The following is a 14,069-nucleotide window of genomic DNA, read 5'->3' on the forward strand; positions in this document are numbered from 1 at the left end:
CCCCCGACCTCTTCTCCTCAACACCACGACTGGAAACCCCACGACTTCTGGACAGGGCAACCCACAACCTGCCAATCCCATTGATCAAATCGCCCACCATGCCCCTCCTCTTTACTCATCTGGAGCAAATCTCCGTATCCTGTCAAGGCATTGACAGCCTTCCGTAAGCCTAGCACGGCCTTGAAGCTCACCCCTTCTGCCCCTCTCAAAAGTAAACAGACAAATCGCCCACCTCCAACTAACAGCACCGGCACCGTAGCTTTCCACCCCCCAAAATATTTACCAACGCCCTCCTCTCCAGACCCGACATTACCTCCCTCATCCGTGATACTGAAGCCCACGAACGCGCCCTCTTTTCTGTCCCAGCCCCGCCACCCCCTCCACAGACAAACATTGCTACAACAGCAGCCCGGCAACAGAACAACCAAGAGGAGCAGCAACCACCTCTAAAGGCATCCTCGCGCCGCCAAACCGTGTTCAACGTCACAGGCGGTGAAGTCACGACCGGCCCGCCGGCCAACTCCACACGCGCGGGACCCACCGCCCGCCGTAACACGGCTGTTGCGGCCGTCCTAGGCGGGGACCTCCACGCGCAGATTGTACGACGCGGCGATCACAGGGATGGTAACGGAGAGGGTCGCAGCGGCAGCGGAGGCGGTGACGTAGACATCGAGGTGCTCCTCCACGGCGCCGAGAAGCTGTGCGTCGTGTACCCCCTCCCAGGGGCGCTCGAGCGAATCCCAGCCCAGCGGCAAAAGTATGCGCAACAGAGTGGGACGCTGGCATATTACGAGGGAAAAGTAGCGGAGCAGCAGGAGGCGTTGGAGCGGATGAATTTGGAGAGGTCGTTGGACGAAGAGGGTGAGCAAACAGGGGAAGAAGACGACATTCAGGACGAGGTGGTGGAGGACGCCGGCATGACGGAGGAGGATTTGAGAAGAGAAGAGGAGGAGTCACGGGCGTTGGAGAGGAAAAAGAGGGAGCTGCAGGCGAGGTTGAAGGCCATTGATCGTGACCTGGGAGGGTTACTGGGGATGCCCGCGGGCTCGAGATATCCGTCGGGTTGAGTCCCGGAACAGGGTATACCTGAATTTCACCCTCAATATGGGGCGGTTTCGGTCTGTATGACCTGATACGGCTGTCGCTATTCCACTTGTTAGCGTGGGACGGTTCGTCGAGTGTCTCGCGGGTTCCCAATTTAGATGGGAGGAGTGACGATTCAACCTGCTTGACTCGCCATCCCGAAGGTCCTATGGCTAACAACCGGCAGATCTGGACCTGTCTGTTGCCGATGAATTAGCCCACTGCATGAGCAAGCGGTGTGTGGTGGAACTGCCTTGTGCCTGTTGCGGCCAAAGGCTACCGCTCTTGGGAAAAGTTTTATGTCCCAAGAGAGGGTCACCGAAGCTTGTCGTATCCCAAACTACCTTCATCAACCGATGGAACGTTTGTGCCAACTACGAATACCGCAGATCCAAGCTTCCGCTGGCTAGAATATGATATCGTAGTCACGAGACGCTTAAAATCCGTGGAGTTAAGAAGCCCAGCTATTCGACAACCCTCATAAATTTACGTGACGCGCATTGAACCTTGCGATCTGTTTCGCGATTGCCCCCCTCAATTTATGCCTTATTAAACCAAGCCCGACAGAGTAGTACTGCGCGGTAGATCATTTCATCGCATGACAGAGTAGCGAGGGAGCCAATTTGTCAAAAATCAAATATATAATGAAATACTAAGTCTAGTAACATGCTTCTAAATAATACACCGCCATTTACAAAATAAAATCGGATACTCTGTCATTCGAACATCACCACCCAGCCCTCACCTCCCTCCTTCACTCGTGTAGGACTGTCTTTCTTCTGTCGTCTAGAACAACGAGGTGTTCACTTCGCACAAGGTACCGGGCTTAGGCAGGGTGCCCTTAGTAAAGTACGACTGCATGATCTGGGTGGTGCAGTTGGACGGCTGGGAAACGGTAGCGTGCTATATCAAGCGTGTTAGTCAAAAAACGCCAATTGGGCTGCGGAAGGACCAAGGGCCTAAATAGAACGGGAGGTCGACTTACCCCATATCCGTGCTGCTCGACGACCACGCTCCCTTCAAACCCAGCACTCATGTTCTTCGCGTTGACCACCGGCGTGACAGGGTCGTACGTGTTGCCAAACAGCAGCAGGGGGTTCTTGGTCTTGATGCCCTTGAAGTTGCCCTCGTAGCGCTCCTTGGCCTCCCACGGCCAGGAGGCACACTGCGCGGCGATGGAAGCGATCTGGGCCCCAAACAGCTTGCTGGAGTGGAGCATGGCGTTGACGTCCGGCATGATCCCTTCCAACGTGTCGGCGCGGGGGAACGTGTCGGAGCACTTAATACCTAAAAACGAGTCATCGTTGCCCTGGGCGATGCCGGCGTTCAGCGCGGTGTTGTATGCGGCCGCTTCGGTGATGTTGACGCCGTTGACGAGGTTGCGCAGGTGCACGGCCGCGTTGGGCACGTCTCCGGTGTACTTGATGGTGATGAACATGATCTGGCCGACAACGTTGCCGTCGACCACGGTGGCGCCTGCGGCGACGGGGTTCTTGTGGTAGCGGTCGATGGTGGCCAGGAGCGTGGCCTCAAGTTCGGCAGCGGTGGTGTTGCCCTTTAGCGAAGCCAGAGCGCAGCGTTCTGGGCCGGCGGCGAGGCATTGGTCTAGGATCGAGCGGAAAGCGTCGTCAGCAGAGAGCAGTTGGTCGACGTCGATGCCGAGACGGTGATAGTAGTTGTGTGAGTTGACGACGCCGTCGAGCACGATACGGTCCATGCGGTCGGGAAACATGGCCGCTACGGTTGCGCCGAGAGTGGAGCCGTAGGAGAGACCTGGTTGAAAACGCAGAGTCAATATCTTGGAACACCACACGATTCAGGAGGAGCATATGTAATTGCGAACTCACCCCAGTATCGCAGCAGCCCATCCTCTCCGAGAGCATCAACCACGCTCATAAGATCGCGGGCCACAAACGCGGTACCCAGGTACTTGGCGTTCTCGTTGTCCTTGTTCTTGGCGTAGCAGAGATTGCTCCAGACCTCGGCGCCGGCAAAGGTTTGGGCCAAGGCGGTCTCATAGGCGGTAGTGGGCAACACGGGGAATTGGAGAGTGGCCACCTGGCGATCTGTAGCGTTGTCGAAGCAGGAGAAGCGGATGGTGTTACCGAGGCCGCTGGTGTTGTCAGCTATGAATGGTCTTTTGGTGGTATGTACAGGTGATAAGGTTTTAACGCGAAGAGTCTTACCGAGGATCGAAGGCTATGAGATCATGTTGTCCGCCGGTCGTTCTAAGTGGTGCCCGTTAGTCAGGAACCTTCTTCTAAACACCACTCTTTGCGTTGTACATACGTATGCAGCCGATCGGCCAGCGAGTTGAGCGTGTGAACCGCCTCGTAGCCAGGACCGCCAAAGTTGAATAGGATGCTCTTCTTGCTCTTGGTCGGGTTGGGTGCCGGGCTCTTGATTAGAGAGAGCATGAGCTTCTTGGTGCTACCTGCATCGGTGTAGTCAAGGGGCACGGGAAACGCGGCACACTCGATGGGGCCCTTGCCAACCGTGTCAAAGTCGCATGGCCCCCAGGCGATGGTCTCGGCCGAGTTGGCGGTAGTGGCCTCTCGCCCGACGAGGGGCACGGCGAGGGCGGTTGCGGCCAATGCGAGCTGGCCGAAGAGCTGGGAGAGGACCATGGCGAGAGGCGTTCTAAGTCCGCCCGGTGGTAGGAGTATTTGAGTGTGTATGTGTTGGGACGGTGTGATGATATCGGATGCTACAAGGTAAACAAGGCGAGATGAGACCGGTGGCTGCTGATGAGATGATGTGGATGAGCAATATCAGTCTGCTATCCCGTCCAAGACCGCTCCTTTATATCCTACTTCTCCTCGAGCTCCCATCTCACCTGACTAGCCTCGCATTGTTGGTTTCCTTTGCAAACATGGATTTGACTCGTCTTCTCACCCCAAACTCTTTCCTCTCTCGGCCCTGTCGAACCCTTTCCGTCATCGCGAATGTCGGCATAGCCTAGCAATCAGCCCTCCTTCGCAGCACGGTGACGACTGTTGTCGACGAGAACCCAATCGCGGGCCCTGGCGTGTTCCCTGGAGGATTCTCGTGGTGGACGTGATCGTCCGAAGGGATTGCCTAAAAGGGGGGCGTCGAGGTCTCTTGTACCTCTTATTTCCAAATCGGGAACCTCCTTGGCGAAGTGGCCGTGCCCAGCAGCCAGCCAGATGGCGGCATGGCCAAACAGCCACGAGCATTCCTGGGTACTTTTGGCGGACTCTTATTAGTGGGCATCAAAAATTTCGCCTCTTCCTCCAAACGCGGTCAACGATCAATTTCCGTGAAGAGTTCAACGGCTGTCCAGCAGCTCGTCCGAGCCACACGGCCCGTAGCCTGCAGCCCGAAGGCTTTCTTCATGCTTCCTACTGCCTATGTAAGGAATGGTGCTTGACGTGTACTAAGCTGCCGGGACACCCAGCATCTCCGGCGTGCTGTACCATGTAGGTATTTGTTTCCTATCGAAAGGCAGTGCAAAGACTCGAAAGCTTGATTTGCTGCGAAATGCCTGGACGTTGATCCCGAGTCTACACGAACGTCCCACGGTGTGATAAAGGAAGTCAACATGCACATTGACAGTAAATATCCTAAATCGGCTCGGGATTAACATGTGTAGGCAATGAATTGGTCTCCTCACCAAAAATAACAGTGCATGTCTTCGGCATGTTGTATCCGGGCGCACCACCACTGCTACGTTATGATGCTTGCCCACCCACGCAACCCACAGCTTCGGCTACCCCTTCTCAACAGGACAGGCCCGACGTCGACTGCACACCAAGATTGCCTGGACCCGCTGCCTTTTTCACTCGCGCAAACACATCCAAAAATGTCTCAACGTCCTGCGCGCCCTGGACCTGGTACCGACTATCAATCGTGAAGTTGGGCACCCCATTTATGCCCTGGGCATACGCCGCTTCGACCTCGCGGTCGACCTCCTCACCACCCTTTCCCCCATCTAACCAGCTTTCCACCTCGCCCTTCTCCAGCCCAGCTGCCTCGCCCACCGCTACCAGGGCATCCCGCGACGTGATATCTGCGTCCTCTTCAAAGTGGCTTTTGAATAACGTCGCCACCACCCGGCCCTCCGCCTGCGCCGACTTGGTCTTGGCCAGCTGCACTAGCCGGTGTGCGTCGCGGGTATTCCCGATACGGCCGCGCAGCGAAAAGGCGATGCCCTCTTCCGCGCCAAGGGCCTTGAGCCGCGCGGTGGACGCAGCCAAGCGTTCCGGGCCCAAGCTGAACTTGCGCGCCAGGTGTTCGCCGCGGTCGACACTGACTCCGGGGGGCAGGCTCGGGTCAAGGTAGAAGGGATGCCAGGAGATGGTAAAGGTGTCGTCGGCGCCGTTGGGGACAGTTTGCTGGTAGGTTGCAATGGCACGTTCGAGGCGTTTCTTGCCGACGTAACACTGTAGAGTGCGGATGTGTCAGTGATGGGGTTATTAGAGGCAAGGGCTTTTTCATTGTAGGTTCCTTCTCCTTGCGTGTGTACTCACCCACGGGCATATCGCGTCCGAGACGATTTTGATGTTGAAGTTGGTCATCTTGCGTAGTGTTATCTATCACTGTGCTCGTGTCGGGGCTGGAGAACGTGACGTCAATTGGTGATTATGGAGGGGTGGAAGACCTTTGGTTTTATGTTTCATTGTCGACTGTGGAAACTCCAACGCCCAGTGCCAAATGCCCCTCTAACACCCCTCGATCACACCAGAAGTCCCGCTGATGACAAATCGGAGCAGCCACAGATTTCAAAAGTCTCCGTCAGCGACACAGTCATGATCGAACTGAGGTTAACGTTAACGTTATTGACCGCCAACGCATTGTCGAGTGTTGTTGGGCAGTCTTTGGTGCGGATTCGATGTCGAGGTGTTGACGGTAAATTCGTGGCGACGAGAACCTAGCCTCGACCAGGGAGCCCATGTCAATGTTGGTGTTTTGTTCCATCCATTTTACAGTTGTTTGAAAGTCTTAATCGCTGATGTTCATGGTTGTCGAGAAGGCAAAGAATCTTTCATTGCGGGGATCTCTCCTGATAAAATAATAGATTGGTCTAAAAACATAAAGATTCTGGTCTAGACACCTTTCGCCCCTCAATGAGCACACGTACAAAGTACTCCGTAGTTATTCGTAGCTGCTGTGTTGTGTAGGCCGTTGCTGCTGTGCTGATGGCGCTGAGACTTGACAACCTTAGGTAATCCTAGGGTCCTGGGGGGCTCCCACTAGGCGCACGGGTCCGTGCGCTTACGTAAACCTGAAATAGCTTATATAATCTACAAAATGCATCAAACGCGGCATCGACCTTGTGCCCCTGAACCCCTGAATGCCACCACCACAGCCATCAATAGCACTCAATTCAATCAATCCGCACAACATCTGAATACCGTTTCGGGCACGCCCGGGAGGTCCTTATATGGCCAACCTCCCCGCAAGCCGTACATTGGCTTGGCCGCTTAGCCCGTATAGGCTCGACGACCTCGAATTCACTTGGCTCCCGCTTCGTACTTGACGCTGGGAGCCTACTTGTCGTAGCTTTTGGCTCTATACGACGGGGCTCTAGAAGCTGAAGTGGAGCGCCATCACGTATTAGGCGCCAGTGCGAATGGAAGTCTTCAAGAAGAAGAGGCTCGCCTTGGCGCCTAGTTAGTACATGTACACATGGGAGCCCATAGACCCGTGTGAAGGTGCCTGTACAAGTAGGCGATGGAGGGGGGTCTTTCCACTGTAGCTGCCTTTGCTCCTCAACCTTCCGTAGTGCTTCGTATGAGACCCAGCCCTGTACAGCCCTATATAGAGCTTTATCGAACTCGAGGGGTATACGGATCTGTTGCTTGGCTTGGTTAGACCGTAATTCAGAGAGCTGGTTGATCAATGTAAGCCGAATTGCCTTCCATGCTTCAAAGAGGTCGAAGGTCGACCTCCGGAGGTACGACTTAAGGAGCGCGTGAATCCCTTTAACGCGGGAGGTAGCTGTATTCCCAAAATGAGCCTGTTGATCGACCTACGTAGAGACAAGCTTCTCCTTATACGGTAGAAGCTATGTCTCTTTGATATAACCAACCTACTAGAGGTTTCTCGAGGCATACTTCTTCTTAAACTGCTTCAGACGCTCCTCGTAGATCTCTTCAGTTGCCGAGTCAAGAAGAAAGAACCAAAAAGTATAGAACTCCTTCCACTCCTCAGCTTCTGGAAATGCTGGTTGGCACTGTATAAGGACCGCCTTATTTGTATACCAGGTATAGAGAGATGTTGCCGATAAAAAGAGAGTTGAAGCTACATTGATGACTGTCAAGGGCTCAGGCCTAGGGCTATGAGCAGTCGTGTTGGATCGTGGCCGATGGCCTCGGGTTGACGTGGCGGGGCTGTCCCTCTCCCGAGGCACTCGCGAGCCGGGGCTGTCCCGGACCCGGCTCGGAGGTGGAGCTCGAGGTGCCCGACCCCTGAGCGCGCACATCAGGGGGGGGAGGGACATCAGGATATAAGGAGCCATGAGCAAGGCACAACCCCAAGTAGTTCTCTTTCTGCAAGCTTTCTCAATTAACATAATAAACGCCTATCTGCATTCCGCCATAGGGCCAGTTTCTCACATTTGAGAAAGCTTCCTCCGAACGAAGAGCGACAATGACCCGCGGACAACACGACACCGAAATGTCAGCCAGCACCTCGGGCACGGCACCAGGCCCATACGCCGACTTCGCGGAGTTCTTTCGGGCTCAATTCCAGGCACTCCAGACCACTCTTGCAGAACAAGCCAGCGAGCTCCAAGAAGTACGGGAGTTCATCGCACAACAAGAACGAGCACAGGCGGCCCTCCGCCAGGCCCAGGATACACCCTCCCCGGGTGGCCCCCCAGGTCCACCTGACCCCCCTCCCGCCGAAGATACGCCACCGAGCGGGCCTCCAACCGGACCCGCCCTTACAAGGAAACCAACGAAGAACGTTCCCCGTTTCGATGGTACTAAGAAGTCCTTCGCAGCCTGGAAGATGACGATCCGACGGGTGCTACAGACGGACTCGGCATTTATTGGAGAGGCCCAGGATCAGTGGCTGTTCGTCTGGATGCACCTGGAGGCAGAAGTCCAGTCCAAAGTTGCCAACTACTATACTACTATGGGGCCCATCCACAACTTCGCCCCAGAGTCGTTCATCTCCTACCTCGACAGCATTTATTCCACCCCCCATGACCAGCAGATCGCTAACGCGGAGCTTCAAGTCCTACGCCAGACTCCAACGGAGTCCTTCTCCTCCTTCATGGTGCGGTTTGAAGAAAAGATGTCGCGGGCGGGCGGGCACGATTGGCCAGACGCCGTGCGCATTGTCAAACTCCGGATGGCGATCACGAAGAAGCTCCGTGACATGGCGCTCATGCGCGGGGTGAGTTACAACGGCTACAACGAAGCGGTCAGCCAGCTGAAGGAGTTGTCCGCACAAATCGAGCCCGACCGCATCCTGGAAAAGAGCTCCCAAGAGCTGGTCCCGGCCAAACCAGCCAGGGACAAGGACGGTGACACGCTGATGACTGGAATCGCCAGGGCCCAGTTCAACGAGAACCGGGATGGCAAGAGGAATGGACGAGGCAGGGGAAAGAAAGGGCAGCAACCGGGAGGCGGGAGGCCAGCGAAATGGGTTAGCAACGATGTTTTGCAAGCCCGACGGGAGGCCGGAGTCTGCCTCCGGTGCGGCAACCAGGGACACTTCCGATCCGAGTGTCCACTGGCACCAGCGGCCAGGCCGCGGCCCAACCACGGCCCAGTTGAGGTTAACCGTCTCCAGTCGGAGGACGTGAGAATTAGTGAGGAGGTGTCGGATGATGAGGAGGACACCCAGCAGGGAAAAGCCTAGCCCCCGAGCAGAGTCTCGCGAGGGGGCCACAGGCACCCAACCACCTGAGTCAGGAGTTAGCAGAAATTGTCGACAGAATGGATTCTCCCCCCTTTTTGATCCCTGTCTTCATGGATGACTCCAATTACGTGACGGCTCAGGTGGATAGTGGCTGCCTCAGCTACGGTGCGATTAGCGAAAAATTGTGCCGAAAGCTGGGACTTGAGCGTTTGGACCTGGCACGACCCCGGACACTGAAGACTGCGGTGGGGGTCGAGCCTGGGTTGAAGATTCGCCAGATGGCGTGGGCGACGATGGACATCGACGGATGGAAGAGTCGAGTGTTGTTCTACGTGGTCCCGAGACTGGACCACGACGTGTTGTTGGGTCTCCCTTGGATGAAGCACCGAGGGGTGGTCATGCACCCAAAGAAGGGCGTGCTGACGATCGAGTCGCAGCCGGGACTCGTCGTCAAGGAATGCGCGGCACGCCGGAACTCGCCTAAGATGACCCAGGTAATGGGAACGGTGTTTGCCGCCCTAGCACGGAGGTCCCAGAGGAAAGGCGGCGGACAGGGTCCACAGGGAACCCTGGTGTCGACGAGCATTCGGGAAATGTCGACAGTCTTGGAAGAGTCACGTGCGTACTCCACTTCTATCTCGGACCCGTCCCGGGACCTGCCAGCAGAGCTCCGCGACTTCGCCGACCTCTTCGACAAGAACAAGTCCAACGACCTGCCCCCTCATCGGGGGAAGGATGATCACCACATCGAGCTCAAGACGGGGCCGGACGGCAAGGTTCCCGAGCTCCCGTGGGGCCCACTGTACAACATGCCGAGAGATCATTTACTGGAAGTTCGAAAGCAGGTCATCGAGTTGATGGACAAAGGATGGGTCAGGGCTAGTTCATCGGCGGCCGCGGCGCCGGTCCTCCTCGTTAGAAAGGGGGACGGAGGATGGAGATTCTGTGTTGATTACCGGGCCCTGAACAAGATCACGAAGCAAGACCGGTACCCCATCCCGCTGATCAAAGAAACGCTTCGATCCCTCGCAAAGGCGAAGTGGTTCACGAAGCTCGACGTCCGCTCTGCCTTCCACCGCATTCGAGTGGCCGAGGGACAGGAACACCTCACCGCATTCCGAACGAGGTTCGGCCTCTTTGAGTGGCTCGTCTGCCCCTTTGGCCTCGCTGGTGCCCCCGCGACCTTCCAACGGTATATTAACAACGCCCTTGGTTCAGCGCTTGGCGACTTCGTGACTGCCTACCTTGATGACGTCCTGGTCTACTCCAGCGGGAGCAGGAAGGAGCACATGCAGCAAGTAAGACTTATCCTTGGCAAGCTGAAGGCTGCGGGTCTGGCCCTGGACCTCAAGAAGTGTGCGTTCGCGGTAAAGGAGGTCAAGTATCTGGGCTACATTGTTGAGGCTGGAGCCCAAGTCCGGCCAGACCCCGAGAAGCTGAAGGCCATCAGGGAATGGGAGGCCCCGACGAAACTTAGGGGCGTGCGGAGCTTTCTTGGGTTTGCGAATTTCTACCGAGACTTCATTCGGAACTTCTCCGAACGGGCAGACCCGCTGACCAGCCTGACGAGGAAGGGCGTCCCCTTCCGTTGGGGACCAGAAGAATCACGGGCATTCGAGTCCTTGAAGGCCGAGTTCATGTCGGAGCCGATCCTCGCTCAGTGGGATCCCGACCGGGAGACGGTGTTGGAGGCGGACTGCTCGGGACGAGCGCTGGGGGGTTGCCTTTCACAAAAGGGTAAAGACGGGGTATTGTACCCTGTGGCCTACCACTCTGCGAAACTGACCACGGCCGAGCGCAACTATACGATCCACGACAAAGAGTTGCTGGCTATTATTGCCTGTCTTAAGGCATGGTCGGCCGAGCTACGGAGCGTAAGTGCCCCCTTTACGATACTGACAGACCACAAGAACCTCGAATACTTCTCCCAGCCACGACCCATCTCGGAACGCCAGGCACGTTGGGCTGAGACACTCTCGCTTTTTAATTTCGAGTTGAAGTACCGACCCGGTTCCCAAGCGTCCCGTCCAGACGCACTCTCCCGACGGGAACAGGACCAGAAAGGCAGCGAACCGCGGGTGGCCCAACTCCTCCCCGCAATTCAGATGAGCCCCCTCGAGGCCCAGGAGGAGGCATCCCTCCCACAGGGGACGACCCTTTTCGCGGACGAACAGCTGGTGATTCTCTGGGATCAAGGAGTGAGGGAGGACACTCACTATTTTCACCGACTCCGGGCCGTCCGAGAAGGGCTGCGCAAGTTCCCAAAGGAAGCAAATGCTGGCCAAGTCCAGATCGCGGACTGCACGCTCAACGCCCAAGGCGCCCTTCAGTTCCGGGGACGCCTGTGGCTTCCGTCTTGGGAACCCCTGACCACGAAGGTGACGCAGATCACGCACGACTCGCCAGTTTCCGGACACCCAGGGCAGAATGCGTTGTTTAAAATGCTCTTAAGGGATTATCACTGGGAGGGGATGTCAGCCGATTCCAAGAGGTTTGCACGTAACTGTCGCCCATGCCGAGGGGCCAAACCCTCTCGACAGCTACGACAAGGCCTCTTGCAGCCACTCCCCATTGCAGATCGTTTCTGGAAGCAGATCTCCATCGACTTCATGGTTGACCTGCCGGCCGCCGACGATGACGCCCCCCGCTACCTTATGGTGATCACTGACCGGTTGTCCAAGTACGTTCAGCTCGAGGCAATGCACTCAATGGGGGCCGAAGAGTGCGCGAAACGGTTCCGAGACGTGTGGTGGCGGTTCCACGGGTTCCCCTCACAGATCATCACAGACAGGGGTTCGGACTGGTTGAGCAAGTTTTGGACAGCGCTTTGCGGGATGGTCGGGATAGAGCAGCTCTTGTCAACCTCCCATCACCCGCAGACCGACGGCGGGACGGAGAGGGTGAACCAGGACGTTCAGGCAATCCTGCGAATTGTTGTATCCTTCTCGCAGTTCGACTGGCCGGACCATCTCCCGGCTTGCCAGCTGGCAATCAACAACCGGACGTCATCTGTCACCGGCACAAGCGCGTTCCACCTCTCGCACGGTTTCGAGCTGAGTCCCATCCAACGAGTTGAGGTCCCTGACACCCCGGCGTCCGAGCCCGAGATGAGAGCAAGACGGTTCCTGGATCACCTCAAGGAGGGCACAGATTGGACACAAGCAGCAATCGCGTTCGCCCAGCAGCGCCAACAGCACGACGCGAACCAGTCTCGTCGCCCAGCGGAACGGTTCCAGGTCGGGGACAAGGTCTGGTTGTCACTACGCAACATTCGAACGAGTCGACCAAGTCGGAAGTTGGACTGGGTGAACGCAAGGTATGAGGTGCTGGAGGTACCGACACCGCTGACGGTGCGACTCGACGTTCCCCGGGGGCTGCACCCCATCTTTCATGTCGACCTCTTGGAGAGAGACCCGGCCGACCCTCACCCGTCCCAGGTGGTGACAGACACCAGGCCGGGGCCGGTCCAGATGATGGACGACCATGGGGTTCCTCAGGAAGAGTGGGAGGTAGAGGAGATCCTAGCAGCCAAGAATGCAAGGGGGAGACGCAAGCGTCAAGTGCTGGTGAAATGGATAGGACACGACACTCCGACATGGGAACCGCTAGAGGAATTCAAGGACACAAGAGCTTTGGACGCCTTTGAAAGACGATGGGGAGACGCGACACTTCACAATGGACCAGAGTCAAACAGGACACGGCGCGGACGTAACTGAGTGCCATTTTAATACCGTCCCTATTTCCGTACCATTCCATACCGTTTCGTTTTGTACCACCCCATCCATTCCCCATTTCCATTTCATTATCTATACTGTGTCGTGGCGGATAGACGCAAGCGACACACAAAAACCCGTCTAGGGAGGACGGAAGAGTGGCGGACGAGGCCGACGTCCGGACAGACAACGCCGGGCTTAAGCGCCGGAGTCGTCACCGCCCGCGGGGTCGGCGTCGTGCTCCTCCTGCCCCTCCACGGTCGGCGCCACAGGAGCGCCAGCTGGGAGAGATGGGTGAGCACGACGGTCCCGGGATGGAGTGATGACTGTAGCTTGACGAGGGCTGAGGGAGCGCTGTTGACGGTGGCGCGGGCCGCGGGGGGTCTCCGGCAGGGCGGTGAAGCGGGGGCCGGGGGGTGACTCGATGTTCACGGACCGGGAGGCGGACGACGGGGCGGGCAAGCCAAGCGTGTGCTGAACGAGCAAGGCGTTCATCTGTGCAAGCTGCGCAATGGTGTCGTTCTGCTGCTGCATCTGCTGCAGCGCACGGTTGGTTGTCTGCAGCGTCTGCTGCAGGACGGTACCGACAGCCTCAAGTGTCGGATCGTTAGCGTGGAAGACTTGCCCACGGCGAGCGGGGGTGACGGGGACGGCGGCGCGGGAAGAGGGGACGGCGGTGTCGTGGTACGCGCTACGACCGGGCGTACGGTTGGCGCGAGCAGAGAGGAGACGGCCCTCGAAGGCGCGGACGAGGGAGCGGTACGCGGGCTTGAGGACGGCATTCTTCCGACCCTTCCCGTTTTTGCCGGGCTGGAACGGCTCCGCCACGGCATCTCCTCTGTCGGTCCAGCGACGAAGTCTCTTCAGCCCCGAACGGAGCGACGGGTTATTCGCCCACAGCTGCGGATCCTATCTGCAGGAGGTGCGGGACGAATGACACGCCTCACAGGCATCGCCAGGGCCACGAACGCACCCAACAAAGCGGCCCCTCATCAATCTGCCGACGCACTCCTCGCAGTACTCGTTCTCGTCGGCGTAGAGCTCATTCTCCGAGTCATCAGAGTCCCCCTCGACGGCGTAACCGCCCAGGGCGCGGTTGCTACGACGGCGCTGATTGGTTAGGTCGAGTCGCGCGCTCGGGTGGGGGAAGGTAGGGAAACTTACCTCGGGAGAACCGTCACCATCACTGCCGGCAGCGGGCGCAGCACCACCGGCGCCAGGCGCGGACTCGTCGCGGGCGGGGGCAGACATGATTGCGGACGGGGGAGGGGAAAGTTTTGAAAAGGGGCCCGGGAGGGCGAGATTGTTGTTGTTGTTGTTTTGGTGGAAGAAGTCGCAGCGGCGCGGGCGGCTGCGAGGTGGGAGAAGTTGTGATTGTTGCGTGCAGAGTTAAGAAAATCTTTTGGGAACGGGGGGCACGAGGGATTGTTTTAGTTCTAG

The 14,069-nt window shown here is 57.4% G+C and overlaps 4 protein-coding genes across 4 annotated transcripts; 1 reads left to right on the forward strand and 3 right to left on the reverse strand.

Annotated features, from left to right (window-relative positions):
* Positions 1-98: 98 nt before the first annotated feature.
* On the forward strand, positions 99-1,067 carry C8A04DRAFT_40730 (uncharacterized protein; the record flags this gene model as incomplete). Its single annotated transcript, XM_062785044.1, has 2 exons — positions 99-163; positions 260-1,067. The coding sequence occupies 2 exons, from the start codon at positions 99-101 to the stop codon at positions 1,065-1,067; spliced, it is 873 nt and encodes a 290-aa protein (XP_062632816.1).
* An 802-nt stretch (positions 1,068-1,869) lies between these two features.
* C8A04DRAFT_15870 (TAP-like protein-domain-containing protein) lies at positions 1,870-3,710 on the reverse strand (the record flags this gene model as incomplete). Its single annotated transcript, XM_062778647.1, has 4 exons — positions 1,870-1,986; positions 2,069-2,856; positions 2,931-3,196; positions 3,373-3,710. The coding sequence occupies 4 exons, from the start codon at positions 3,708-3,710 to the stop codon at positions 1,870-1,872; spliced, it is 1,509 nt and encodes a 502-aa protein (XP_062632817.1).
* Positions 3,711-4,823: 1,113 nt separating this feature from the next.
* On the reverse strand, positions 4,824-5,621 carry C8A04DRAFT_15857 (DSBA-like thioredoxin domain-containing protein; the record flags this gene model as incomplete). The annotated part of the gene is made up of 2 exons (XM_062778642.1): positions 4,824-5,486; positions 5,574-5,621. 2 exons carry the CDS (start codon positions 5,619-5,621, stop codon positions 4,824-4,826), a joined length of 711 nt encoding a protein of 236 aa, XP_062632818.1.
* Positions 5,622-13,538: 7,917 nt separating this feature from the next.
* On the reverse strand, positions 13,539-13,880 carry C8A04DRAFT_15854 (uncharacterized protein; the record flags this gene model as incomplete). Its single annotated transcript, XM_062778641.1, has 1 exon — positions 13,539-13,880. One exon carries the CDS (start codon positions 13,878-13,880, stop codon positions 13,539-13,541), a length of 342 nt encoding a protein of 113 aa, XP_062632819.1.
* Positions 13,881-14,069: the final 189 nt, after the last annotated feature.

This window comes from Dichotomopilus funicola, assembly GCF_033296635.1.
Source record: "Dichotomopilus funicola strain CBS 141.50 unplaced genomic scaffold C8A04scaffold_110, whole genome shotgun sequence".
Classification (NCBI taxonomy): Eukaryota; Fungi; Ascomycota; class Sordariomycetes; order Sordariales; family Chaetomiaceae; genus Dichotomopilus; species Dichotomopilus funicola.